The following is a 23679-nucleotide window of genomic DNA, read 5'->3' on the forward strand; positions in this document are numbered from 1 at the left end:
ATAATTAAGATAAAATAAATTTATATATCATAGATATTTGGGCCATTTGCAAGATAATATACTAATCACTGTGAGGAAACATAAATGACTGTAGCAATTGCTTCCTCTCAGGCTTTAGAATCACCATCCAAATGAAGCAGCATTTATGTCTACTAAGTCAATATTTGCTTGCTTTATTAATTTAAAAGTTTTTTAGGAATACACTTTAAATGCAATTTATATATGTTCTTTCTATTAATTGTCATTATTAACATTTATTTAAATTCATCTGCATTCGTTTATATGCATATTGGTTTTATTTCCAAGAATAATGATAGATTGAATTTAAGTTGTTTTCCTAAATTTAAAAATATCTCTGTTCTTTAGGATGACAACCTGTCTCCAGAGAGTAAAATAATGTTGATTATTATTTGAATTGTACTTACAAATGTTTTAGAGATAAAAGATTTGGAAACTGAAGCCAATTTGATTTCAACTGACAGTATGAAGTGTAAGATACACAGTCTTCATTCTAAACAACTTTTCCCAAACCTACATTATATTGTGAAGAGTAGAACTCTAAATTCAATTCAATAACTATTATAGCCAAGAAGAAAGCCAAAAATATATAGTAACTATAAACTTTAAAAAATTATATTGAGGAGAGGACAGAATGTCTGTGAAGTATTAAAAATTTTTTCGTAGTAGTCTTCACCTTGAACTTATAGCTGTGAAACACTGGTCTAATTTAAACCCTAGAATTGTTTCTTGAAATGTTTTGTAGTGAAATTACATAGATATATTACATAATGCAAGGCTGATAATGCAAAGATATTATCAGACATTATTATCTATTCTAAAGTTATAAAATGCTTTGTATATTTACTTTTAACACTGAACGAATACACTAGGACATTAGGATTGTTGCCTAGTGTCCAGACCAATGGAAATAGGATTATCCTCTCAATTTTCCCTTATCCTAAACGCTAACAATGTTAGAATTTGCTGGAAAAAGCATTAGAAACAAACAAAAAAAGAAAAAGTACTTCCTCCAAGGTGTTCACTTCAATTTTTGAAAACTGATTTAACTATATCAAAAAAATTAAATAAACATCAGGTCAGTTCAGTTCAGTTCATTTCAGTTGCTCAGTCATGTCCGACTCTTTGCGACCCCATGAATCGCAGCACACCAGTCCTCCCTGTCCATCACCAACTCCCGGAGTTCACTGAGACTCACGTCCATCAAGTCAGTGATGCCATCCAGCCATCTCATCCTCTGTCGTCCCCTTCTCCTCCTGCCCCCAATCCCTCCCAGCATCAGAGTCTTTTCCAATGAGTCAACTCTTTGCATGAGGTGGCCAAAGTATTGGAGTTTCAGCTTTAGCATCATTCATATAAATGCGTACAAAACTGGAATGACATTAATACTCTTTAATTACATATTTTATTTCAGGAGGTTATCAGTATTTTGATTTTTCTCATTTTGAGTTATCTGAATTGCTTACATTTTTTGCAATTCATGCATATCATTTTTATCTTGCTTTTATTCTTTAGGTTCTTTGAGTATCTTTAATCTGCATTTTTGTCTGGGAAGTTTTTGTTCTTATTGTTTTCATTTCTGGAATATTCTCAGACAAAATATCTTCAAATATATCTTATACCCTATTCTGTCTTTATTCCTTTTCTGAGACTCCAATTAAAATTTGTTTTGTCCACATAGCTTTTGAGTGCTTTATTCTTGTTCTTCTTCCTTCCACCAACATTCTTGTCTCTTTGTATTTTTGTTTGGATAATTTCTGTTGCCCTTTTTTCAAGTTCACTGACTCATCTGTGTTAGCCTTTTGTTAAGCACATTAAAGGAATTCTTTATTTTTATGTCTTTCAAAAAAAAATGTTTTTTCCTTTTTATTTGGTTCTTACAGTTTCTACCACCTTACTGAATTTCTCATTTCAGGCATGTTTTCCACCTTACACTAGATTCCATAAAATATTAATCAGAGTTGTATTAGAGTCCCTATGTGACAGTTCCCATACCTGAATTACCTGTCTAGTTCTCCTGCTTTCTGTATCTTTCAGCAGCCCCTGAATGTCTGTGATAGAGGGCTTTCTCTCCATTCTTACTCTCCTGATGTAGTAAACGGCACTTGCTTGCTGCTTGGTTCTACTCTTCAGGTGCGGATGAGACAATGATGGGTTTGGGAGGTTCTATTTTCTTGTCTAGTCCGTGTGCCTAGGACTCCTTGTGGCATCCATAATCTCCTTCATAATTATGGAGGCTCTTGTGTGTAGGAGAGTCCCTGCCCCTCCCCCACAGGTAGTAGACCTCTACTTTGCAGGGTCTTTGGCTACAGAAATCTCCTTCTTCTCTCCCAGATGGGGTGAACTTTGCTCATAACTCTTTTCCAGAAGCAGTGGACCTTCACTTAAGCTTTCCTTCCTCTCTCTCTACGTAGCTCTTGCTTTGTATGAGATACAGGTCCAGGGAATTACAGACAGCAGAGCACCCCAGCCTTAGCTGATTACTTCCTATATCCCTTCACTATGTAGAGGATTTTCTCTGGTTCCCTGCCCTGTACCCAGTCTATCTTTATGGTGGTCCATAGGAAAAAGTTTGCAAATGAGTGAAAATCCCATGTGTGTTTGTGGGTAACTTTTTCTAACTGTTACCCTTTGCAATTCAGTTTTTTTTTTTTTTTTGCTTGCAAAAATTATAATTTCAATTTTATAGACTTTCCAGTCATTAGGGTGGGTGCCACATTCTCCTGTGGCATTCTACCTCCTGAGCAGAAACAGACAATTCTATTTTAAAATAAAACTTAATTAAATTTGAAAATAAGCAAATACAATTTTAGCTTGTACGTATTTTTTATATGCCTAGGCTGCTTAACATTAGCCTGTTCAGATAGTAAATAAGAGATAAAGAAGAAGGTAGAAAAAGCTGGTATATTTTAGAAACTGCATTTATAATTGCAATGTTTAAAAATACATAATTTAAAATGAATCTAACTACTAAGGTCTGATAAAACTTCTTTCAACTTCCTAAATCCAGCAAAAAGAGTTAAAATACTGAAAATTCAAATAAATGGAAAACTAAATACTGGAACCTAGTTAAGAGAATTGTGGACTGGTGTAGAGAAAATAGTGGTTCACCCCTGGTTTACTTTATTAAGCAGATCCAAGTGGAAAGGATGTGGGCAGATATGTTAACCATTGCCCACTCTGTGAAACTATTTCAGAGACCCACAGTGTTTACTTATCAAGGAAATAAGCAGTTGTTCCCCCACCATTTAGATGTGGGCTTTTGAAGTACAAACACATTTTCCTGCTCACCCTCCTCCTCATTCTACATTGGTATGTACACTGTGACACTGAATCATCAAGGTAAAATGCAGGATGGTCTGTGGTTACATATTGTACTTTTTTTTCTGAGTTATTCATTGTTCTTTTTTTTAAATATTGGAATATAATTGCTTTGCAACGTTATGTTATTTTCTGCTTTACAACATTGCAAATCAGCCATATGTATACATATACCCCCTACCTCTTAAGCATCCCTCCCAATCCCCTTTTCTCTCCTCTAGGTCATCACAGAGACCCTAGAGCAGCTCCCTGTGCTATACAGTAGATTCCTGCTAGCTATGTATTTTACACGTGGTAATGTATATGGGCTTCCCAGGCAGATCAGTGGTAAAAGAATCCACCTGCCAATGAAGGAGTCACAGGAGTCGTGGGTTCAGTCCTTGGGTTGGGAGGATCCCCTGCAGAAGGAAATAGCAATCCGCTCCAATATTCTTGCCTGGGAAATCCCATGGACAAAGGAGCCTGGTGGGTTACATTCCATGAGCTCATAAAGAGTTGACTGTGACTGAGAGACTGAGCACAATGTGCATATGTCAGTGCTACTCTCTCAATTTGCCCTCCCACCCCCGCCAGCCCTGCTTCTTTGCAAGTGGTGTTCCACACAAGTAAATGGAGGCAGGGATATAAGTTTGCATGTGCTTCATCCGTTGAGTGAATCAGAAGATATGAAACTGGCTTAGGAATTTACCTCATCTAGGGAAAACAGAGCAATATGGATTAACGTTGGCTAAATGCTAGGACTGGGCTTCCCTGGTGGCTCAGAGGTTAAAGTGTCTGCCTGCAATGCGGGAGACCTGGGTTCGATCCCCAGGTCAGGAAGATCCCCTGGAGAAGGAAATGGCAACCCACTCCAGTATTCTTGCCTGGAGAATCCCATGGATAGGGGAGCCTGGTGGGCTACAGTCCACAGGGTCACAAAGAGTCAGACACGACTGAGTGACTTAACTTTAACTAAATGATAGGACAATTGCACTCATCTCACACACTAGCAAAGTAATGCTCAAAATTCTCCAAGCCAGGCTTCAACAGTAGGTGAACCGTGAACTTCCTGATGTTCAAGCTGGATTTACAAAAGACAGAGGAACCAGAAATCAAATTGCCAATATCCATTGGATCTTTGAAAAGCAGGAGAGTTCCAGAAAAACACCTTCTTCTGCTTTACTGACTATGCCAAAGCCTTTGACTGTGTGGATCACAATAAACTGCGGAAAATTCTTAAAGAGATGGGAATACCAGACCACCAAACCTGCCTCCTGGGAAATCTGTATGCAGGTCAAGAAGCAACAGTTAGAACTGGACTTGGAACAACAGACTGGTTCCAAATAGGGAAAAGAGTACATAAATGTTGTATATTATCACCGTGCTTATTTAACATATATGTAGAGCATATTATGCAAAATGCAAGGTTGGATGAAGCACAACCTGGAATCAAGATTGCCAGAAGAAATATCAATAACCTCAGGTATGCAGATGACACCACCCTTATGGCAGAAAGTGAAGAAGAACTAAAGAGCCTCTTGATGAAAGTGAAAGAGGAGAGTGAAAATTTTGGCTTAAAACTTAACATTCAGAAAACTAAGGTCATGGCATCCGGTCCCATCACTTCATGGCAAATAGATGGGGAAACAGTGGAAACTGTGACAGACTTTATATTTTGGGGCTCCAAAATCACTGCAGATGGTAACTGCAGCCATGAAATTAAAAGGAGCTTGCTCTTTGGGAGGAAAGCTATGGCCAACCTAGATAGCATATTGAAAAGCAGAGACATTACTTGGCCAACAAAAGTCCATCTAGTCAAAGCTATGGTTTTTGCAGTAATCATATATGTATGTAAGAGTTGGACTATAAAGAAAGTTGAGCACCGAAGAATCCATACTTTTGAACTGTGTTGTTGGAGAAGACTCTTGAGAGTCCTTTCAACTCCAAGGAGATCAACTCAGTCAACCTTAGAGGAAATCAGTCTTGAATATTCATTGGAAGGACTGATGCTGCGGCTGAAACTCCAATACTTTGGCCACCTGATGTGAAATACTGACTCATTGGAAAAGACCCTGATGCTGGGAAAGACTGAAGGCAGGAAGAGAAGGGGACGATAGGGGATGAAATGATTGGGTGGCATCATCAACTTGATGGACATGAGTTTGAGCAAGCTCCAGGAGTTGGTGATGGACAGAGAAGCCTGGCATGCTACAGTCCATGGGGTCACAAAGAATCAGGCACGACTGAACGACTGAACTGAACTGAAATGCTAGGAAGGGATCTGTTCACTTCACCCTTAGACTTAAAAAGGATTTTGACAAGCAGCTAAGTAGACTATGGATGAGAATAAAGAACAAACATCATGTCTTTATTGATCTTGAATCTGACAGCTTTATTTCCTTCCTAAAAGAAGTAAGCAAGGAGAAAAATAGTATCAGTAATAAATACTAAAAAACAAAGTAAAAGACATAACATTCTGATGACTCAGAGGTAGACTATATCTCTGGAAATAATTCTCTTATAGAAACCATTGGAAAACAGTTAAATATTTCCAACAGAAAACAAGACCATATAAGGCAAATGGTATATGTGTTTAACATGTCCTGAATCTTTATCTCTTTCTGGTAAAAAAAATTCCACAAAAGAATAGTGTGGTTGACCTTCCACATGGTAGCAGGCTGGAACCCTCAGGCCATTTGGAGTATGCCTTTCCTCTGCTCACATTGACTACATGTGGATTAGTGCACATTCCAGAGAAGGTCAGTTAGATTTCATCTTCAAGGATTGACATAGATCTTGGGAGACAATAGAGCTCTTAGTCCTGAAATCAGAAAAAATATGAAACAAACAAACAAACCCTGAAGTTTGTTTGGGCTACATTTTTCCATCTTTAGGGAGAAAATCTTCTAAAATCCATTGACTATCCAAATTTGGACTTGCCTGTAATGAAAAGGCATATGAAAATCAAATTGGCAAAATGAAGTATAAATATAAGCTCACAGCATACTAAGGTAAAGAAAAAAAATGATAAAAGAGGTAAAAACAAACTTAGAGGACAATCAAGATACAACCTGATAATTACACATATCTCTGGAAAGAGTGAGAGACTATTTTGGGGGGCTCCAAAATCACTGCAGATGGTGCCTGCAGCCATGAAGTTAAAAGATGCTTACTCCTTGGAAGAAAAGTTATGACCAACCTAGATAGCATATTAAAAAGCAGACACATTACTTTGCCAACAAAGGTCTGTCTAGTCAAAGCTATGGTTTTTCCAGTGGTCATGTAAGGATATGAGAGTTGGACTGTAAAGAAAGCTGAGCACTGAAGAATTTATGCTTTTGAGCTGTAGTGTTGAAGAAGACTCTTGAGAGTCCCTTGGACTGCAAGGAGATCAAACCAGTCAACCCTAAAGGAAATCAGTCCTGAATATTCATTGGAAGGACTGATGCTGAAGCTGAAACTCCAATACTTTGGCCACCTGATGTGAAGTATTGACTCACTGGAAAAAACCCTGATGCTGGGAAAGACTGAAGGCAGGAAGAGAAGGGGATGATAGGGAATGAGATGGTTGGATGGCATCACCAACTCAATGGACATGAGTTTGAGCAAGCTCTGGGAGTTGGTGATGGGCTGGGAAACCTGGCGTGCTACAGTCGATGGGGTCACAAAGAGTTGGACACAACTGAGCGACTGAACTGAGCTGAGGTAAAAAATTGTAGTAGTTATCACAGAAACAAAACACGAAAATAGTATTGAAAGATTTCATTACATCACAGGCAGAATCAATGAAAAATCTTGTCACATGTCCTTTAAAAGCAATTGAGTATGTTTTAGAACTATTGAAACAAAAGTAAAGATGACTTAATCATAAAGGAAAAAAAATCGATGCCTTAAATTCCATCTGTATGAGAAAATGCCAAAAGTCAATGGAATCAAATTCACAATATTTTAAGGAAAATGTTATGCCTCAAGGATTTTTGCCTAGACAAGTTGTTGCTCATATATAGAGCAAAAAGCTATTCTAAATCAGTTTTGGATTCAAATGTGATGCTCTCCTCTAGTAAAAAAATACTTAAGATTTCTTAAATTGAGAAATCAACCAAAATAAATATCTAAATAATGGAATTATTGTAGTGTAAAAAGACTAATAAATCTCCCTTTATGTGATTTGGATATCAATGAGAATCCAGTAAAAATCCAATGGAATAGTGATCTGTTGCCCTCATGATAGGAATCATTTTTCCCTGCAATTTATGCTCTTTGTCTACTTCTGAACCTTCCCAGTTTCTAATAATATGATTCTTGTCATGTAACTCTTAATCTGTACTTCATTTGGAATTTCTTGTTTTATCTGATAAACATTCAAACAAAGTGTTGTGCAATTCCATTCCAATTTAGTGCTTGGAGCAATGGAAAAACCTTTATTGTATTCCCAAACATATCTGAAAATGATCTAGGAAAAATTGATATGAAAAGTATATTTTTCATCTACTAAAGCATATTTGTAAAAAATAAAAACAAACACGCATCCTAACTGCCTTGTATTATAGTATGCTAACTTGAATAAAAACCTGCATAGCTTTAAAATTGAAATGAGTTATTTGAATCATTCAGTTCAGTTCAGTTGCTCAGTTGTGTCTGACTCTTTGTGACGCCATGAATCTCAGCATGCCAGGCCTCCCTGTCCATCACCATCTCCCGGAGTTCACTCAAACTCATGTCCATTGAGTCGGTGATGCCATCCAGCCATCTCATCCTCTGTCGTCCCCTTCTCCTCTTGCCCCCAATCCCTTCCAGCATCAGAGTCTTTTCCAATGAGTCAACTCTTCGCATGAGGTGGCCAAAGTACTGGAGTTTCAGCTTTAGCATCATTCCTTCCAAAGAAATCCCAGGGCTGATCTCCTTTAGAATGGACTGGTTGGATCTCTTTGCAGTCCAAGGGACTCTCAAGAGTCTTCTCCAACACCACAGTTCAAAAGCATCAATTCTTCAGCGCTCAGCTTTCTTCACAGTCCAACTCTCTCATCCATACATGACCACAGGAAAAGCCATAGTCTTGACTAGATGGACCTTTGTTGGCAAAGTAATGTCTCTGCTTTTCAATATGCTATCTAGGTTGGTCATAACTTTCCTTCCAAGGAGTAAGCGTCTTTCAATTTCATGGCTGCAGTCACCATCTGCAGTGATTTTGGAGCCTTGATTTCCTAAATTGAAAGATTAATAAACTATCCAAGGATTCCTATCTGATATCAGGCATCTTTTTTTTTTTTTTTTTCTGTAAAGAAGCTATGAACAGCATGTTTAACTAGATTTAAAGTCAGCGCAGTCACTTGGAAAATTAGAATAAAATGTATCAAAAGGGAAGAAATAGCCTGTAAAATGCACAAGGATAGCAATCTTCAGTTACTATTTGATGGTGAAATTTTGAGCCATTTAAATCTTTCTTTCACATTTCTTTGTATTTTTCACATCAGTATTTTATATTAAAACATGTTTTTAACATGATGTTTTCACTTTGTATGTGCTGTGTAATTACAAATATATAAAAATGTTTATTAATAGCAAAAAAAGAGTAGTGTGCAAAATTAGCAGCTATTATCTTTGCACTATGGGCATTTGAGTAATTTTGCTTTTTGAACTATTTTGCTTTTCTATTTTCTATAGTAGGACATTTCATTTTTTATGGATAGAAGTGAAACATGTATAATATCATATATGAAACGAGTCGCCAGTCCAGGTTCGATACACGATACTGGATGCTTGGGGCTGGTGCACTGGGATGACCCAAAGGGATGGTATGGGGAGGGAGGAGGGAGGAGGGTTCAGGATGGGGAACACATGTATACCTGTGGCGGATTCATTTTGATATATGGCAAAACCAGTACAATATTGTAAAGTTAAAAAAATAATAAAAAAATAAAAAACAGAGACATTATTTTGCCAACAACAACAACAACAAAAAAGAAATTAAAATACAAATACCTAAGACATTTATGGTTTTGTGGTTTTCAGAACATAATTGTTATATGAATATTATAGGATATGTAAAAGATCATTTAAATGTTCCTGAGAATCTTTCACCCCACTCCAGTACTCTTGCCTGGAAAATCCCATGGATGGAGGAGCCTGGTAGGCTGCAGTCCATGGGGTCGCTAAGAGTTGGACAGGACTGAGCGACTTCACTTTCACTTTTCACTTTCCTGCATTGGAGAAGGAAATGGCAACCCACTCCAGTGTTCTGGCCTGGAGAATCCCAGGGACCGGGGAGCCTGGTGGGCTGCCATCTATGGGGTCGCACAGAGTTGGACACGACTGAAGCAACTTAGCAGCAGCAGCAGAGGAATCTTTAAAAAAAAATGCCTGCTAATTACAGCATAAAATATGTGAAAAAATTGTTCAGTCTAATTAAATTAAGTAACAATTATTCCTTAATTCTTCTCCCCAACACAATACTCATAGTTGGAAATACATTATTTAGAGAAACGTTTTACAAGAACTACTAGATAAATTGGGCTTCCCAGGTGGCGCTAGTGGGTAAAGAACCTGCCTGCCAGTGTAGGACACATAGAGATGAGGGTTCTATCCCTGGGTTAGGAAGATCCCCTGGAGGAGGGCATGGCAACCCACTCCAGTATTCTGGCCTGGAGAATCCCACAGGTGGAAGAGCCTGTGTCGCAGAGTCAGACAAGGACTTTGCCGGCACGCACTAGATAAATGAACCACCAATTCTTATCATCCTGAGTGTACTGATTTACTGCCTGCATCATTTATTTAGTATTCTTTTTCTAGGCAGAAGAAAACCTTTTAATTTGTTCATTCTTTCCCATAAAAGTATTTTGGTTTGAGATTTGAGAGTGTCGACATTGAGGGTGGTCTGGTGAAACCTAATTAAATACTATGAAGACTTGGTTTGGTATCTCAGATTAGTTTCCATAACTTTGTGACTTTGTGGTCTGCAGTAAATCAGTATTAAGGTTCTATTTTACAGAATTATTTTGAGATCCACAGAAACAAAATGCAGGAAGATATTTTTAAATTGTACCATATAATTTAGAATTTATATTTTATCCCACCTGAATAACTTACTCTAAATAATCTCAACATAGTGATATAAATTTCAATAACATCGTTACTTTTGCTAAGTCTATAAGCATAGTAACGGTCATTGTTATAAGTATGTTTGATATGTGCACATAGAACTGTTACTCTATTGCTCTTGTTTTTTTATATACACTTTTCTTATTCATAATAAGATTTCTGACTCAGCTTATGTTATAATTAAACAAAATATTAAAAGAGATTACCAAAAATATTTTGTTTACTAAAAGGCCTTTTCTGTTAATATTGATTTTACTGTTTATCTAACAATAAAGATTTTTAGATGGCAAACTGCTTGATATCAATAAAGACTTTCAGCCATATTATGGGGAAGGAGGACGCATTCTGGAGATCCGGACTCCAGAGGCAGTGACCAGCATTAAAAAGCGAGGAGAAAGTCTCGGCTATACCGAAGGGGCGCTCCTGGCTCTGGCCTTCATCATCATCCTCTGCTGTATTCCTGCCATCTTGGTGGTTTTGGTCAGCTACAGACAGTAAGTATTGATACTTGCTGAAATACAGACAGCTCCTCAAGAAGGCATATCAAAAACTTGCCTCTGGTAAAATAGCATTGCAGTTGTAAAATATTCATGGTGCAAACATTCTGGGAGTGTGGTATTTTTCTTGTGCCAAATAACCTTCCTTTAAGGGAAAACTACAAACTTTCAATATATTTTTCACAGATTTCTCAGTGTTCCTGTGCTAAAATATTCTTATCTGCCAGGAATATGAGGTTACCTCCTATGGTTTCATTTATGCTCTTCATCAGGTTAAGAGCTTTGGGAAGAAAAGTAGTGGAATGTCATATACAGATACCACAGTTGCAAAGGAAGGTTAGGCTAGGTCTTTATCCATACTGTCAAACTTATCCCTATGCAGATATTACAGTTTGAAAAAATCATAGCACAGCATATATAATTTCCCATATGATTTCATCTTTCTTGGGTAGCCTTGATAGAGTCTATATTGTAACTTCTAACATTATATTATAGCTGTACAAATCTTACATTTTTCTAGTCCCTATAGACAAATACATTCATTTAAAATATCTATATTTTTCTTGTTTAGGGTCTTTACAGTAGTCAAGTAAATTTTAGCTAATTTAAACATCTATATTTAAAATAGTCTAGCAAGCAATTTTTTTAATTTGATACTAGATATGGGGAACTTTGTGATAGAGGGCTGTGCTTTTTAAGTATATCCCTATTGATGATGGAGAAGGCAATGGCAACCCACTCCAGCACTCTTGCCTGCAAAATCCCATGGACAGAGGAGCCTGGTGGGCTGCAGTCCATGGGGTCGCTAAGAGTCGGGCACGACTGAGCGACTTCACTTTCACTTTTCACTTTCACATTGGAGAAGGAAATGACAACCCACTCCAGTGTTCTTGCCTGGAGAATCCCAGGGACGGGGAGCCTGGTGGGCTGCCGTCTATGGGGTCGTACAGAGTTGGACACGACTGAAGCGACTTAGCAGCAGCAGCAACTATTGATGATAAGTGCTAAAAAAACAACAACAACAAACTGTGGAATAGGTTAAGAAGAGAGGTAGCCCTGAGGGTGCCACAAAATGAAAATAATTAACAGACAGGAATCATAATTCATATAAATTACTTGGCGTAACAAGTAATGGCAGAATGGCTACTCATCATTTAAAATACCTACAGGGAAAGGACTAAAAAAGTCCTTCCATAATCTTAAACTGTTATCTTTGTTCTCTAACAATGAGGATTTTCTATTAAATTAAATAAAGTAAGGTAATTCCAACTTGAAAGTTGAAGAGTGTGCTGTGCATCAACATACTATAGGAATATTTTCTGTCACAAAAGCAATGAGAAATTGCAAATATAACATTTAGGTTGACATATTGGAGTTCAGTATGTGCTTAAATAAGCTGATATGCCAAATCTAAAGCTTGTACACAAACAATAATGGACACATTTTTAGATTATTAAACTATCAATCCAATATTAATCTTCATGTTAAATATGTCTGTATCACAGTTACTTTTTCATCCAACTGTTTCTGAAAGGAGATTTATTATATCCTGCTAGCTTTAAAATAAGTGAGAAAACTTCTTTTACTTGGCACAGAAGGCAGTGATCAAAACTGAAGCATCCTGGATGTTATGCTAAATAGTCTGAATTTTAACAAAATATTAAAATCCTTAATATTTAAATATTTTAAAGCTAATTTATTGGTTTTTAACTCAGTAATCAGCTTGACAATCTAAGAGTAAATTTTGGTTGCTCTCTTTTTGTTTAACAAAAGTAAACGTGTTATAAAGTAAAATTCTATTATTTTAAAATCTAACTTTTGTACCTTCATTTTCTGCTTATAAAGAGATTGGAATGAATGATAATTCTTTCATTTTAAGATGTTTCTTTGAAATTTGCTGTGGATGGAAAACTAGGAGTCAAATGTGAAAGTGTCATAAATTTAGTATCCAAGCTTGTCACCTTCCAATTCTAGCTTCAGCTTCAAAGTGAGGACGAGTATAACTGGGGCTTGCTGCCTGACTCCATTTCTTTAATAGTCTTCAAGCATAGTAAACCAAAATGCCAGTTATAAAGATCAGAGCATCTTTAATATTCCATTTCTCTATCAGAGGAAAAACTCACATATGCATGTTTTAATCCAGTGTTTCCTATTCTAACTAGTTTCTTTGTTTTCCTGCAATAAATGTTTTAACAGCTTGTAGGACGGTGACAGTAATAATAAAGTGCTTACCATTTTCACTTTCTGAATTGAAAGACTTAATTATCCTACAATGTCATTAAGTCTGTGTTATTATGAGTTTAACCCATAAATTATTCATAATTTAGATTAATTCAGATGTTAAAATATTATGAATGCAGTGTTTCTCATGTAGCTTTCTCTTTTTTTCTTATTCATTTTTTCCTATTCATTTGCTTTCCCAAACAGGTTTAAAGTGTAAGTATAATTACTAATATGTTGCATATGATTTTATGTGATATGAAAAGAAAAAAAACAGATAATGCTAATAAAGTAGTCAGCCTGCCCAGAACCAGGTATTATTTCTCTACTTCATATTTGTATTTTATATCTGAACTAGTTTTTAGTTGCACGTCCTTTGGTTTGTGTCTGTGTGTGTGTGCCTGGTTGCTCAGTCATGTCCAACTCTCTGTGACCCTGTGGACTATAGCCTGCCAAGTTCCTCAGTCCATGGGGGTTCTCCAGGCAAGAATACTGGAGTTGGTTGCCATGCTCTCCTCCAGTGGATCTTCCCAACCCAGGGGTCGAACCCAGGTTTCCCACATTTAGGCAGATTCTTTACTGTCTGAGCCACCAGAGAAGCCCTTGCGGTTTATGTATATAGAATTAAACTAGTATTAGACAAATGGATACAAGAGGAAGAAATGGGAAAAAGTTTGCCCTGATATCCGCCACCCTTTGGGATTTCGGTTTTGAGGCAAGAATTAACATCAGTATCCAGGAAAGTCAAAAAGAGCAGCCTTACTCTAATGCAAGAATCACAGGCATTCCTTGGAATCCAAAGAAAATAAAAGCTAACCAAATCTCTCCTAAACATGCACCTCTACACAGTACCTGTAGTATCTAAAATGGGTTTAAAATAATTTTTAAACAAAATAACTTTTCTTTAAATAGATGGAAGACCAATAATAAAAGCCGATTGTATATCTTCTATGGGCTCCTAAGTAGAGCTAGTGGTAAAGAACCCACCGGACAATGAAGGAGACATAAGAAACCTGGGCTCATTCCCTGGTCAGGAAAATCCCCTAGAGAAGAGCATGGCAACTCACTCCAGTATTCTTGCCTGGAGAATCCCATGGACAGAGGAACCAGGCAGGCTATTGTCCAGAGGGTCGCAAAGAGTTCGACACAATTGAAATAACTTAGCATGTATATGTATCTTTTACATGCCTTATTATGAAAGACATCCATTAAACAACCATCAATTATAAATCACATGTTGTAAATATTTTTCCTTCTCCATTTAATATTACCATTTAACTTAATTTGCAAATTTTTCTACTGAATTTACCATTTTTCAAGGACTAAACATTTTAAAGAACTAAGGAGAAGGGGGTTTAAGTAAATGATACTCTGTAGGAACGCTTTTATAATTTTATTACTTAGTAAGTTCAAATATTTGTGTAAAAAATTTTGAGTTCCTCTGATAACTGGACTTTATTATTGAAAGGTAGCCTATTGATAAATATATGATTTCTAAAATGAGTCTTACAAAACCTGCTTACTTTACCAAAGACGCCAAGCTGAGTGCACCAAGACAGCTCGAATCCAGTCCGCCCTGCCTGCGGCTAAACCAGCAGCGCCAGCCCCGACACCAGTGGCCATGCCCCCGCCACCGCCGCCGCCTCCCGGTGCTCATCTCTATGAAGAACTCGGGGACAGCACGATGTAAGTAGACCTTTCAGGGACTTCTAGAAATAAATGGGTTTTGATGGATGCTGTGTGGTGAGTATTAAATTTCAACTTGATGTGGAAATACTGCTTACAGCCTATTTTGTTTATTACATTTTTTAACATAAAACTGTTAAGATGAAGACCTAAGAAAGTTCAATTGGAGAGTAATAACCAAAAAACTAACAAAAGAACATTAATAATAATAATAATAAAAACTGAGTAACAGGAAAGAAGTTTTCAGTTTGAGGAGACATTTGCAGATGAGTAGCTTGAGCATTATATTTAATTTCTAAATCTTCAGAATCAAGGATTTTCCCCCAAATTAAAAATTATGAAAATATTTTTCTCATAAAAAATGAGGAAAATAAAGCACAGTCATAAAATAGTAATTCCTGGTTTGGTACCAAAAGCCGACTCCTGTTTGGTAATCAAAAGTCCACTCTATGGTCTAAAATAATAGACTTTTCTAAGATACTATTTTAAGATGTTATAAAATAGAATTAAAATCTGAATGAAAATAATTAATATCACATATATAATAACTTAGGAATATTCTTTTCATTATATTTCTCTCAAATGAGAATGCTGTTATAACAGTATTTCTCCTGGACTATTTGCAATTGCTAATCAATATTAAATCATCATTTTGAAAAATTATTCCTAATAATTTAAATTATTTAAATTATTCCTAAAAGATTTTATGGCTTTATAGTGTCTTTAATGATGCTACCTCAAACCTGATTCCTTTTGAAGATCTTTAACTTGACTATATTGGGAGAAGGAAATGGCAACCTACTCCAATATTCTTGCCTGGAGAATCCTGTGGACAGTGGAGCCTGAAGGGCTGCTGTCCATAGGGTCGCACAGAGTTGGATACGACTGAAGCGACTTAGCAGCAGCAGCAGCAGCAGCAACTTGTCCATATTTAAAAAAAAAATTCAAGATATATCAACATGAAATGCAAAACAACCAAGGATATTATAAAATTTTGAATATGACTAAATTAAATCCAGGAAAACTATTATTAACTGAAATTTGGTGGAATTGAGGGACAAAAACAAATTCTACTATGTTACATTTGTAGCATTTACTAGTAGGAATAAAGCAAGCCTCAAAAATTATGAAATTTATCTTTTAATGGGAAAATTGTATGAAAACCTATGTATCAATATTATTAACTATTATATAGGTTATATTGAAAATAGTTTTTAAAATACTAAAACTGAATGCTAAAGTTGAATTTAACAGAACTTAATGCCTCACATGCTACTTCTGGAGTAATAATATAGGATTAATGTTTTAAATATTTTTTTTTCCTTTTGTATAAGTTGGAATGATGGTTTCTTTTTCAATTATTGGTGAATGTTGGAATTGAGCCAATAAGATTTGATTCTAAACACGTTCAAAACTAACAAAAGATTTATGTGTAAAGTTGAATGTGCTTTATTTGAAATTAGCAAGGGTTATATACTAATTTCTATTTAACAAAACAGGAATACTATAACATCACCGGGAATCGTCAGTGAGGTGGTGATAATTTTCAAATAGCAACGCTTAGGGACTATTTTTATTTGAAAAACTGTAATAGATAGTAGAGGGTTTTGCAATTCCTATTTCTGTTTGTTGAAGTTTTTACGTTTTACATGTTTAATGGTCTTTGACAAATGTTTAAATTATCTATTCAAAAACTTTGTGCAAAAATTCTAGTCATAAACTACTATAAAATAAGCTATCTTCAAATGAATGATAATCAACTATTTTTTAAAAAGACAAAGGGTACCTTGGGAAAAAAAAGTTTCACAAATAATTAACAACTTAGTGTAGACTGAATATTAACTCTGTAGAAGTCATATTCCTTCTAAATGAGACTTATGTCTTCTTTATAAATCAATGTGGACAAATTGTTCACTTCAGACATAGAAGCAATTCTTAGAATCTCATTTTTAAAATTCCGTTTTAGAATTGAAGTCACCCATGTTTAATAGAATCACCCATGTTTAACATTGGAGAAGGAAATGGCAACTCACTCCAGTGTTCTTGCCTGGAGAATCCCAGGGACGGGGAGCCCTGGTGGGCTGCCATCTATGGGGTCGCATAGAGTCAGACACGACTGAAGTGACTTAGCAGTAGCAGTAGCATGTTTAATAGAGGTGAATTTAACTGTATATAGGAGATATTGGGCTGGGCAAAAAATCCATTTGGATTTTTCCATAGGATGTTATGGAAAAAAACCAAATGAACTTTTCAACCAACCCAATAGATAGCTAGATGTAATTTTATGTCATAAGACAACCAAATCAATGTCATATGATTTTATCTAAAGCATTATTAAAATTAGTCATATTAATAAATAAAAATATGACACATACATCTTCTCTTTTGATATGAGTATTAAGTATAAAGCATATTCTTGTTAATATTTTCATAACCATCTCAATTTAACTATAGTTAAAACTTCTTTTTTCTATCACATGTTTTCTCTTTCTCACCTGTGGATACATAGGCATAAGTAAGTAAATAATATCATTCTAATACAAGGGCATTAGAAAAAATAAAGATACAATAGAATAGACTAAGTGCTGTTTTGCTCTATATACAGTAATCTTCATCTTTTACTGTACATTTACTTTTAAAAAGAAAGTTATATTTTCTATATTGCATTCCTTCTTTATATCTTGAAATTGCATGAGTTTAAATGTATTCCCAGTGATAGTATGTCTGCTTATGAAGAAAAGTTTAAAAATTCTCTTTGTTTTTATTAAAAATATTTATGGATATCCTTCCATCAAAAATGAGGTGGTATCATTGAATAGATAGTTCTTTGCAAGAAAAATAAATCCAAGAATGTATTTACACAGAAACAACTGCTATATGTCAACCAGATTTTTAAAGACTACTTTTTGTGATTTTGAAAAGCAGTTGCTGTTTATTTAATCCAAGTTGTCTCCACTTTCTGAATTATTCAGGAGATCCTGACCACCTGTGAGAATTCTCTCTTGCAGTTTGCATTTTTGCCAAATGACACAATAATTATATATCATTATATTGTCTCACCTTTCATCCTGATTTTTCAATGTAGCTTTTACATTTTAATTAAAAATTACTTTGATTTCATCTATACTATGTGCATAAATATTAAATGATGATAAAAATGAATTGGTTACTCTGAGCTTGAGAAGCAAAGTTGAATGAAAGACTATTTAAAACCCCAAGTCTCCCTGTCTTTCTGGGAGAAGGGTCCCAGTGCTCTCATTGGAGGCACTTATTTGTGCTCTTTGACTTATTCCATTTTATTTATGACTCACAGTCACTGTAATTCACTGACCATGTCTGAGCAAGTCTTTCAGTGATATCAAAACTATCACTATAATAGTATATGTTTTCATTAAAGTGTGGCCTAAAATTTGATCTGTATCATGTTCAAAAGAAATCCAAGTCTCCCTTCTTATTTGTAATATTTATAGTGCTTTTTGAATCATTAAGCATAAAATTAAAATGGAAGAAAATAATCTCTGTCAAGATTCTTAAATACAATTTTTCAATTGTGATTTAGAACTCTGTGAGAGAAACCGTCCCATCTGTCTGGAGACTAATTCTCTTAATCTGGAGAGCAGAACATCTTTCTATATTCTCTTGCAAGCTTTATCTCATATAGGAGAGTACTTTTAACTCCAGGACAGAATTACTAAGATAAGAGATAATGAGCAGGTACTGAATCAGATACAGCTAAGTTTCCATTCCTTAAAACAGTCAATTCTGATCAGTCTTAACCAAGGCAAAGGATATAAAGCCACTGCCCAACATGTTGTTCTGTAACTTGGAAACTTGTGATTTATACTTGAGAGAACTGTTATGTGTGGTCATGGAAACTTCACTGTATCAAACTAACTAAAAAAAGAAAGAGAGAAAGAAAATCAGTGTGTGGATTGACACATTTTTTTTAAATGAAACTTTTTCATGCTACTCCCAGCTCTCTAGCTCTTCCTGGCCTGACTTTTTGAGAACAGAAACATCAAAGTAATGGCTTGCTTCAGTAGATTAGTGTTATTTGGCCTTTTATATTTTGAAGTAGTAATGAGAACCATAAAAACATCTTTCTCATGAAAGCTATTTCACTACCTGTTTCCTTACATTTCATTATCTTCTTTTCTTTCAAGTCTTTTCCTTCTCTACCATTTCCAACAAAGCAGGGAAAATAAATCAGTCTCAGAAGACAGGAAACATCAGCGCTTTTCTTCCCGCACTGTTGAGGCTCACAAGCAGACTCACGTAGATGGATCTCTTAAGAACAGCTGGCCCAGGTCTGCAAGAGATTTCACACTGATGTCTGGTGAGGATGCCTTAAATGCCCACAGTACCATTTACAAGGAATACACAGATCAAAGATCAACAAATTCAGACTTTTTACTAAGAACAGATTTTGTTAAGTCATTTTTACCCAAAACACAAGCCAAGAATGAGTTTCTGAGGGGCCCAAGAGAAAAGATTCAGAGGATGTGGAATCGCCCAACCTGCTTACCTAGGAGACCAATGTGGGAACTTCCTGATAGATCAGAAACCATAGCTCTAAAGCAGTGGCAAAGCAACAGGCAAAAAGCTGAAAATGAAAGCACTGGAACCAATCCAAACGAAAGAGGTAACAGTAGTCCCTTGCTTACAGTGGAAGATGCAGATGTAACAGAAAAAGAGGAAACAGGGGAAAGTGAATCACCGACTATAAAAGGAACGGAGCAGTTGCAGTCTCTATCTTCAGACTCTTCGCTTTCCTCTCCTTGGTCTCACTGCTCTCTCTCCACTTTGCCAACTGTTTCAAGGACTGTAGGACTCAAATCAGAACCTAATGTTGTTGTTTCTCCTGCTGACTGTTCCTTGGAACTTTCTCCTTCAATGCCTTGCATTTTAAATTCTGAGTTCCTTAGCAGAGAGACACCTACTTGTTTGATGACTTTTGAAACCAAAAAGGACATTTTTGAAAATCTTCCCTGTCCACCAAAAACCTCTCCTCCCCCTCCTCCTCCTTGTCCTCCCCCTCCTCCTCCTCTTCCTTCTCCTCCTCTTACGCCTCATATTCTTACTCCTTTGTCTGTGTCCAGTCTTCCTCCTTCTAATCCACCTCCTCTTCCTCCACATCTTCTACTTTCTGTTTCCTCTCCTCCTTGCCCTACTTCTCCTCCACCTTTTCTACCTTCACTTCCCCCTCTTCCTCCAGCATCTCCTCCTCGTCCTTCGTTACTGCCTCCTTCAATGTCAGTTCCATCCACCACGTGTGCGTTTACACCAGCTATTGAACGTACTGTTAATGTGACACCAGCCAAGGAAGTGAAATCCTCTATGATACAGTTGTCAACATCAACAACACTGTGTAATGCAAATCCTCAAAGGGAACCAAAAGGCATTCTCAAACATGTAAAAAACTTAGCAGAACTGGAAAAGTCAGTGGCTAACATGTACAGCCAAATAGAAAAAAATAATCCACCAGCACAACTCTCAAAACTTCAAATGAGTTGTCCTTCAGAGACAACAAATACGGAAATGACATCTGAACAAAATTTGCACAATATTGTTGAAGGAATTAAAAAACAGTCTCACAGTCATTCTACTTCACTGTAATGTTTCTTTTTTAGTTTTAAATGGACAACTCTTTTCTTGACCATAACCTTCTAGTGGAGGCAAATTTGGACATTAAAGAAGATACTATTCTTTTACCCTAAATTCAATGCAATGCTGGTTTTTCCTCATTTTTAATTTAAAAGATTATTAATCTCATCATTACTAACTCATATTATAGAGTTCCCTTAACTTTCTTAACTACGAAGTAGCATTATTTGTCTACATTTATTTAAAAAGTAAGTAATTTCAATCTATTTTTCAGTTGGTATATATGGGCATGAAAGTTAGATATCCAATTTAAACCAATGGCTTGTTTATCATGTTAAGTTTTACATTTACTTTTGATCATAGTTTATATGAGTGTTCCAGGAAGACAGCAGACTGTTACAAATAAGCTAAAAAATGATATCATATGTTCTGCTATTTCCTTGAAGCCTATGTATTTGGTAAGAAGAAATATACCAAAGTAAAATGTTATGTATCTAAAAATGTAGGAGATGACAGACATTATGATATGATATTCCAAAATAAATCTCAGGTATAGATGTAGACATCTGTTTTCTTATAAGAACATCCTTTACTCTGGCTTGCTTTTATCTTACTAGTATGCTTATACATTTGATAAATCTTTTACTTTTTTCAATTGCTGTCTTATTCTATTTATTTCCCATTGTGTTTTCTCTTCCTTTCTTTATAATGGAAATAAATCTTAAATTGTTGACTTTTGTAAGACATTTCATTGTTCCCACAAATGTTTATAAATTGCTCTTTAGCTTTGCTTGTTCACATTATTATATCATTCCTTAATTATAATTTTATCTGAGTCTCCTTCAAAAATAATCTTTATCTCCGGTTTAATAAATTCTAATCAGTTTCATTAAAAGAAAGTTAGCTAAATACCTACAGAGTTTATCTAGTATGAATTTAGTTACTATTTCATCATTAAAAATTATATTTTTCATTGTCTATCAATAATATAAAACATGATTGTCTACTAAAATTTTTTAAAGTGCATAATTGGTTTTATTCCTAGGTACTTTTTTTAAAATTAGTTTTTATTAGGGTATAGTTGTTTTAGTGTTTTGTTAGTTTCTGCTGTACAACAGTGTGAATCAGCTATAGATATACATATATTCCCCTCCTAGTTACTTTTAATTGCTATGGATGAATCATCCAAATTTAGCCTGTAAACATGAATGAAATATAAAAAATTTAAATAGAAATCAAGAAGAAATATATCTGGTGAACTGTCACCAGTTTTATATATGTCTTTCCTCTTTATTTTAGGCAAAGAAAATAATTTATACTCTAAAAAATTTCAATAGTTGTTCTTATATCTTAGAGCTCAACTTGTTAAATTCTTAAAGTCACCAACTAAACTAAGTACCATCTTGCTATCCTAATGAAAGCTATCTTCAACCATCAAGTAATTACTTTGTTTTTTCCATCTCACACACGGAATAAATTTTACTTACTGGAAATCCTCACTTTGAATACAAGCATAATTGTTTATTATATGCTCCGGTTTTAATATTTTAGGTGATATGTCTGCACAGAGAAAACACAACTCCAAAATATAGGCAAAGTCCTCTTGATAATTGCCATTTTAAGTATATTAATTTAGATCTAGAGCCCTACAATGAATGCATCATTTCATAGGTTTTGTTTAACTCATATCATGTGAAATTTCTTCAAGAATTTGATCTAGCACCCCAGTTAATGATATCAAATAAAAGACTATAAAGTTATCTATTTTCATTAGATCCTCTGCTTCAGATTCTTTTCATCCAAATCAACAGCAATTTTTTTCCTGGGGTTCTTGAACATGATTTTTTTCTCTCTTTCACTGAAAAACTTCAGTTGGAGTTTTTGTTGGCAGCTGGTCATATGCATGAGAACTTGTGCTATTTGGCGGACTCTGACAAGGTATTCTTGACAACTGCATAAACCTTTAATGTGAGTGTGTGTCTTCATGCTATTTTGTATCAGCCATTGGAAATGGAAAAGAAATTTCTTGATAATGCCTTAGAATTATTTGATAATTAAATCTCCAAATGATTACCAAAGAATATAAGAAGTCCAAATAACAATTTTATGTAGGTATATAGCCTTATTAAATTGTTACTTTGTCCTTTTTCATAACCTTTTTATAATTTTAAATTGTTATTAATATTTCATACTTTGCAAATGAAACATCCATTCCCGTGTTTTATGTTTAATCTAGTCTTTCATTGACACATTATATGTAGAAGTTTCCTTCATCATAAAGTCAATTAAAGCATCTTCTACTTGAGATCTAAAAATATTCTGGTATACACTCAAAATATTATTTCTCACCACAACCCCTAAGCTCACGCAACCTGACAGCAAACCTCCAAAAAAGAATATCGTTTTTTCTTCTGCATTTATTATGATTCAGTTAGTGCAGAAGAAATTATTAGGTACCTTATTAAAAGTTATAACTTGTTAACATACACTTTCCTTATTGTTAAAAATAAACAATAATACATACAAAGAGTATAAAATGAAAAATTAATACATATTAGATATAAACTACATGAAAAGATGCATGAGTGTCATATGAATGGTTTTATAAGGATTAATAAGAAGTCATGTTAATTGAAAATACCAGATAACTATACATATTGATTCTGTTGTTTACTTTTTCTGAGTTATGTTTTGCCTTTGAGATAAGACAAAACAATACAAATAACCAAATAAAAGGCAAGAAAAAGGTTAATGGAAATAGTATAGTTCATCTACTGATATTTTATTTCCTACATTTATGGAATGTAATGCCAATGAAAAGAGGCAATTTAAATATCCTAGAAAATGAAATATAGGTTTTATTGGCTATGACTCCAGTCATTATTAAAACCTAAGTATGAGCTCTCAACTTTATATATCTCTAAAACATACAAATTGAGTAAAAGTTGAAAATGTCTCAACCTTTAAATGCTTTAAGGTTATCATCCCCCTATTTAACCATACAACATAAGCATCCTGCAAGACTTCTAATGGATGCCTGAAATCTCAAATACTGGACCAAGAGACCACTCATGTTCTGGGAGGGATACAGAAGAATGGAGTGAGACTTCATAATGCTACTCAGAATGCAGTCTAAAACATACCAAATTGTTTTTTAGAATTTTCCATTTAATGTTTTTGGACCATGGTTGACCACGGGTAACTGAAACCACAGATAGATAACCACAGATAAGACAGAACTATTGCAATAAATTGC

The 23679-nt window shown here is 35.1% G+C and overlaps 1 protein-coding gene across 1 annotated transcript in view; it reads left to right on the forward strand.

Moving 5' to 3' along the window:
• Positions 1-23679, forward strand: part of PCDH15 (protocadherin related 15) — a 1038229-nt gene that overhangs the window by 995368 nt on the left and 19182 nt on the right. The window contains exons 30-31 of the mRNA XM_061402659.1: positions 10692-10910; positions 14667-14819. Of these exons, the coding sequence (XP_061258643.1) occupies positions 10692-10910; positions 14667-14819 (372 nt within the window). The remainder of the gene's footprint in view (positions 1-10691; positions 10911-14666; positions 14820-23679) is intronic.

This window comes from Bos javanicus, chromosome 26, assembly GCF_032452875.1.
Source record: "Bos javanicus breed banteng chromosome 26, ARS-OSU_banteng_1.0, whole genome shotgun sequence".
Classification (NCBI taxonomy): Eukaryota; Metazoa; Chordata; class Mammalia; order Artiodactyla; family Bovidae; genus Bos; species Bos javanicus.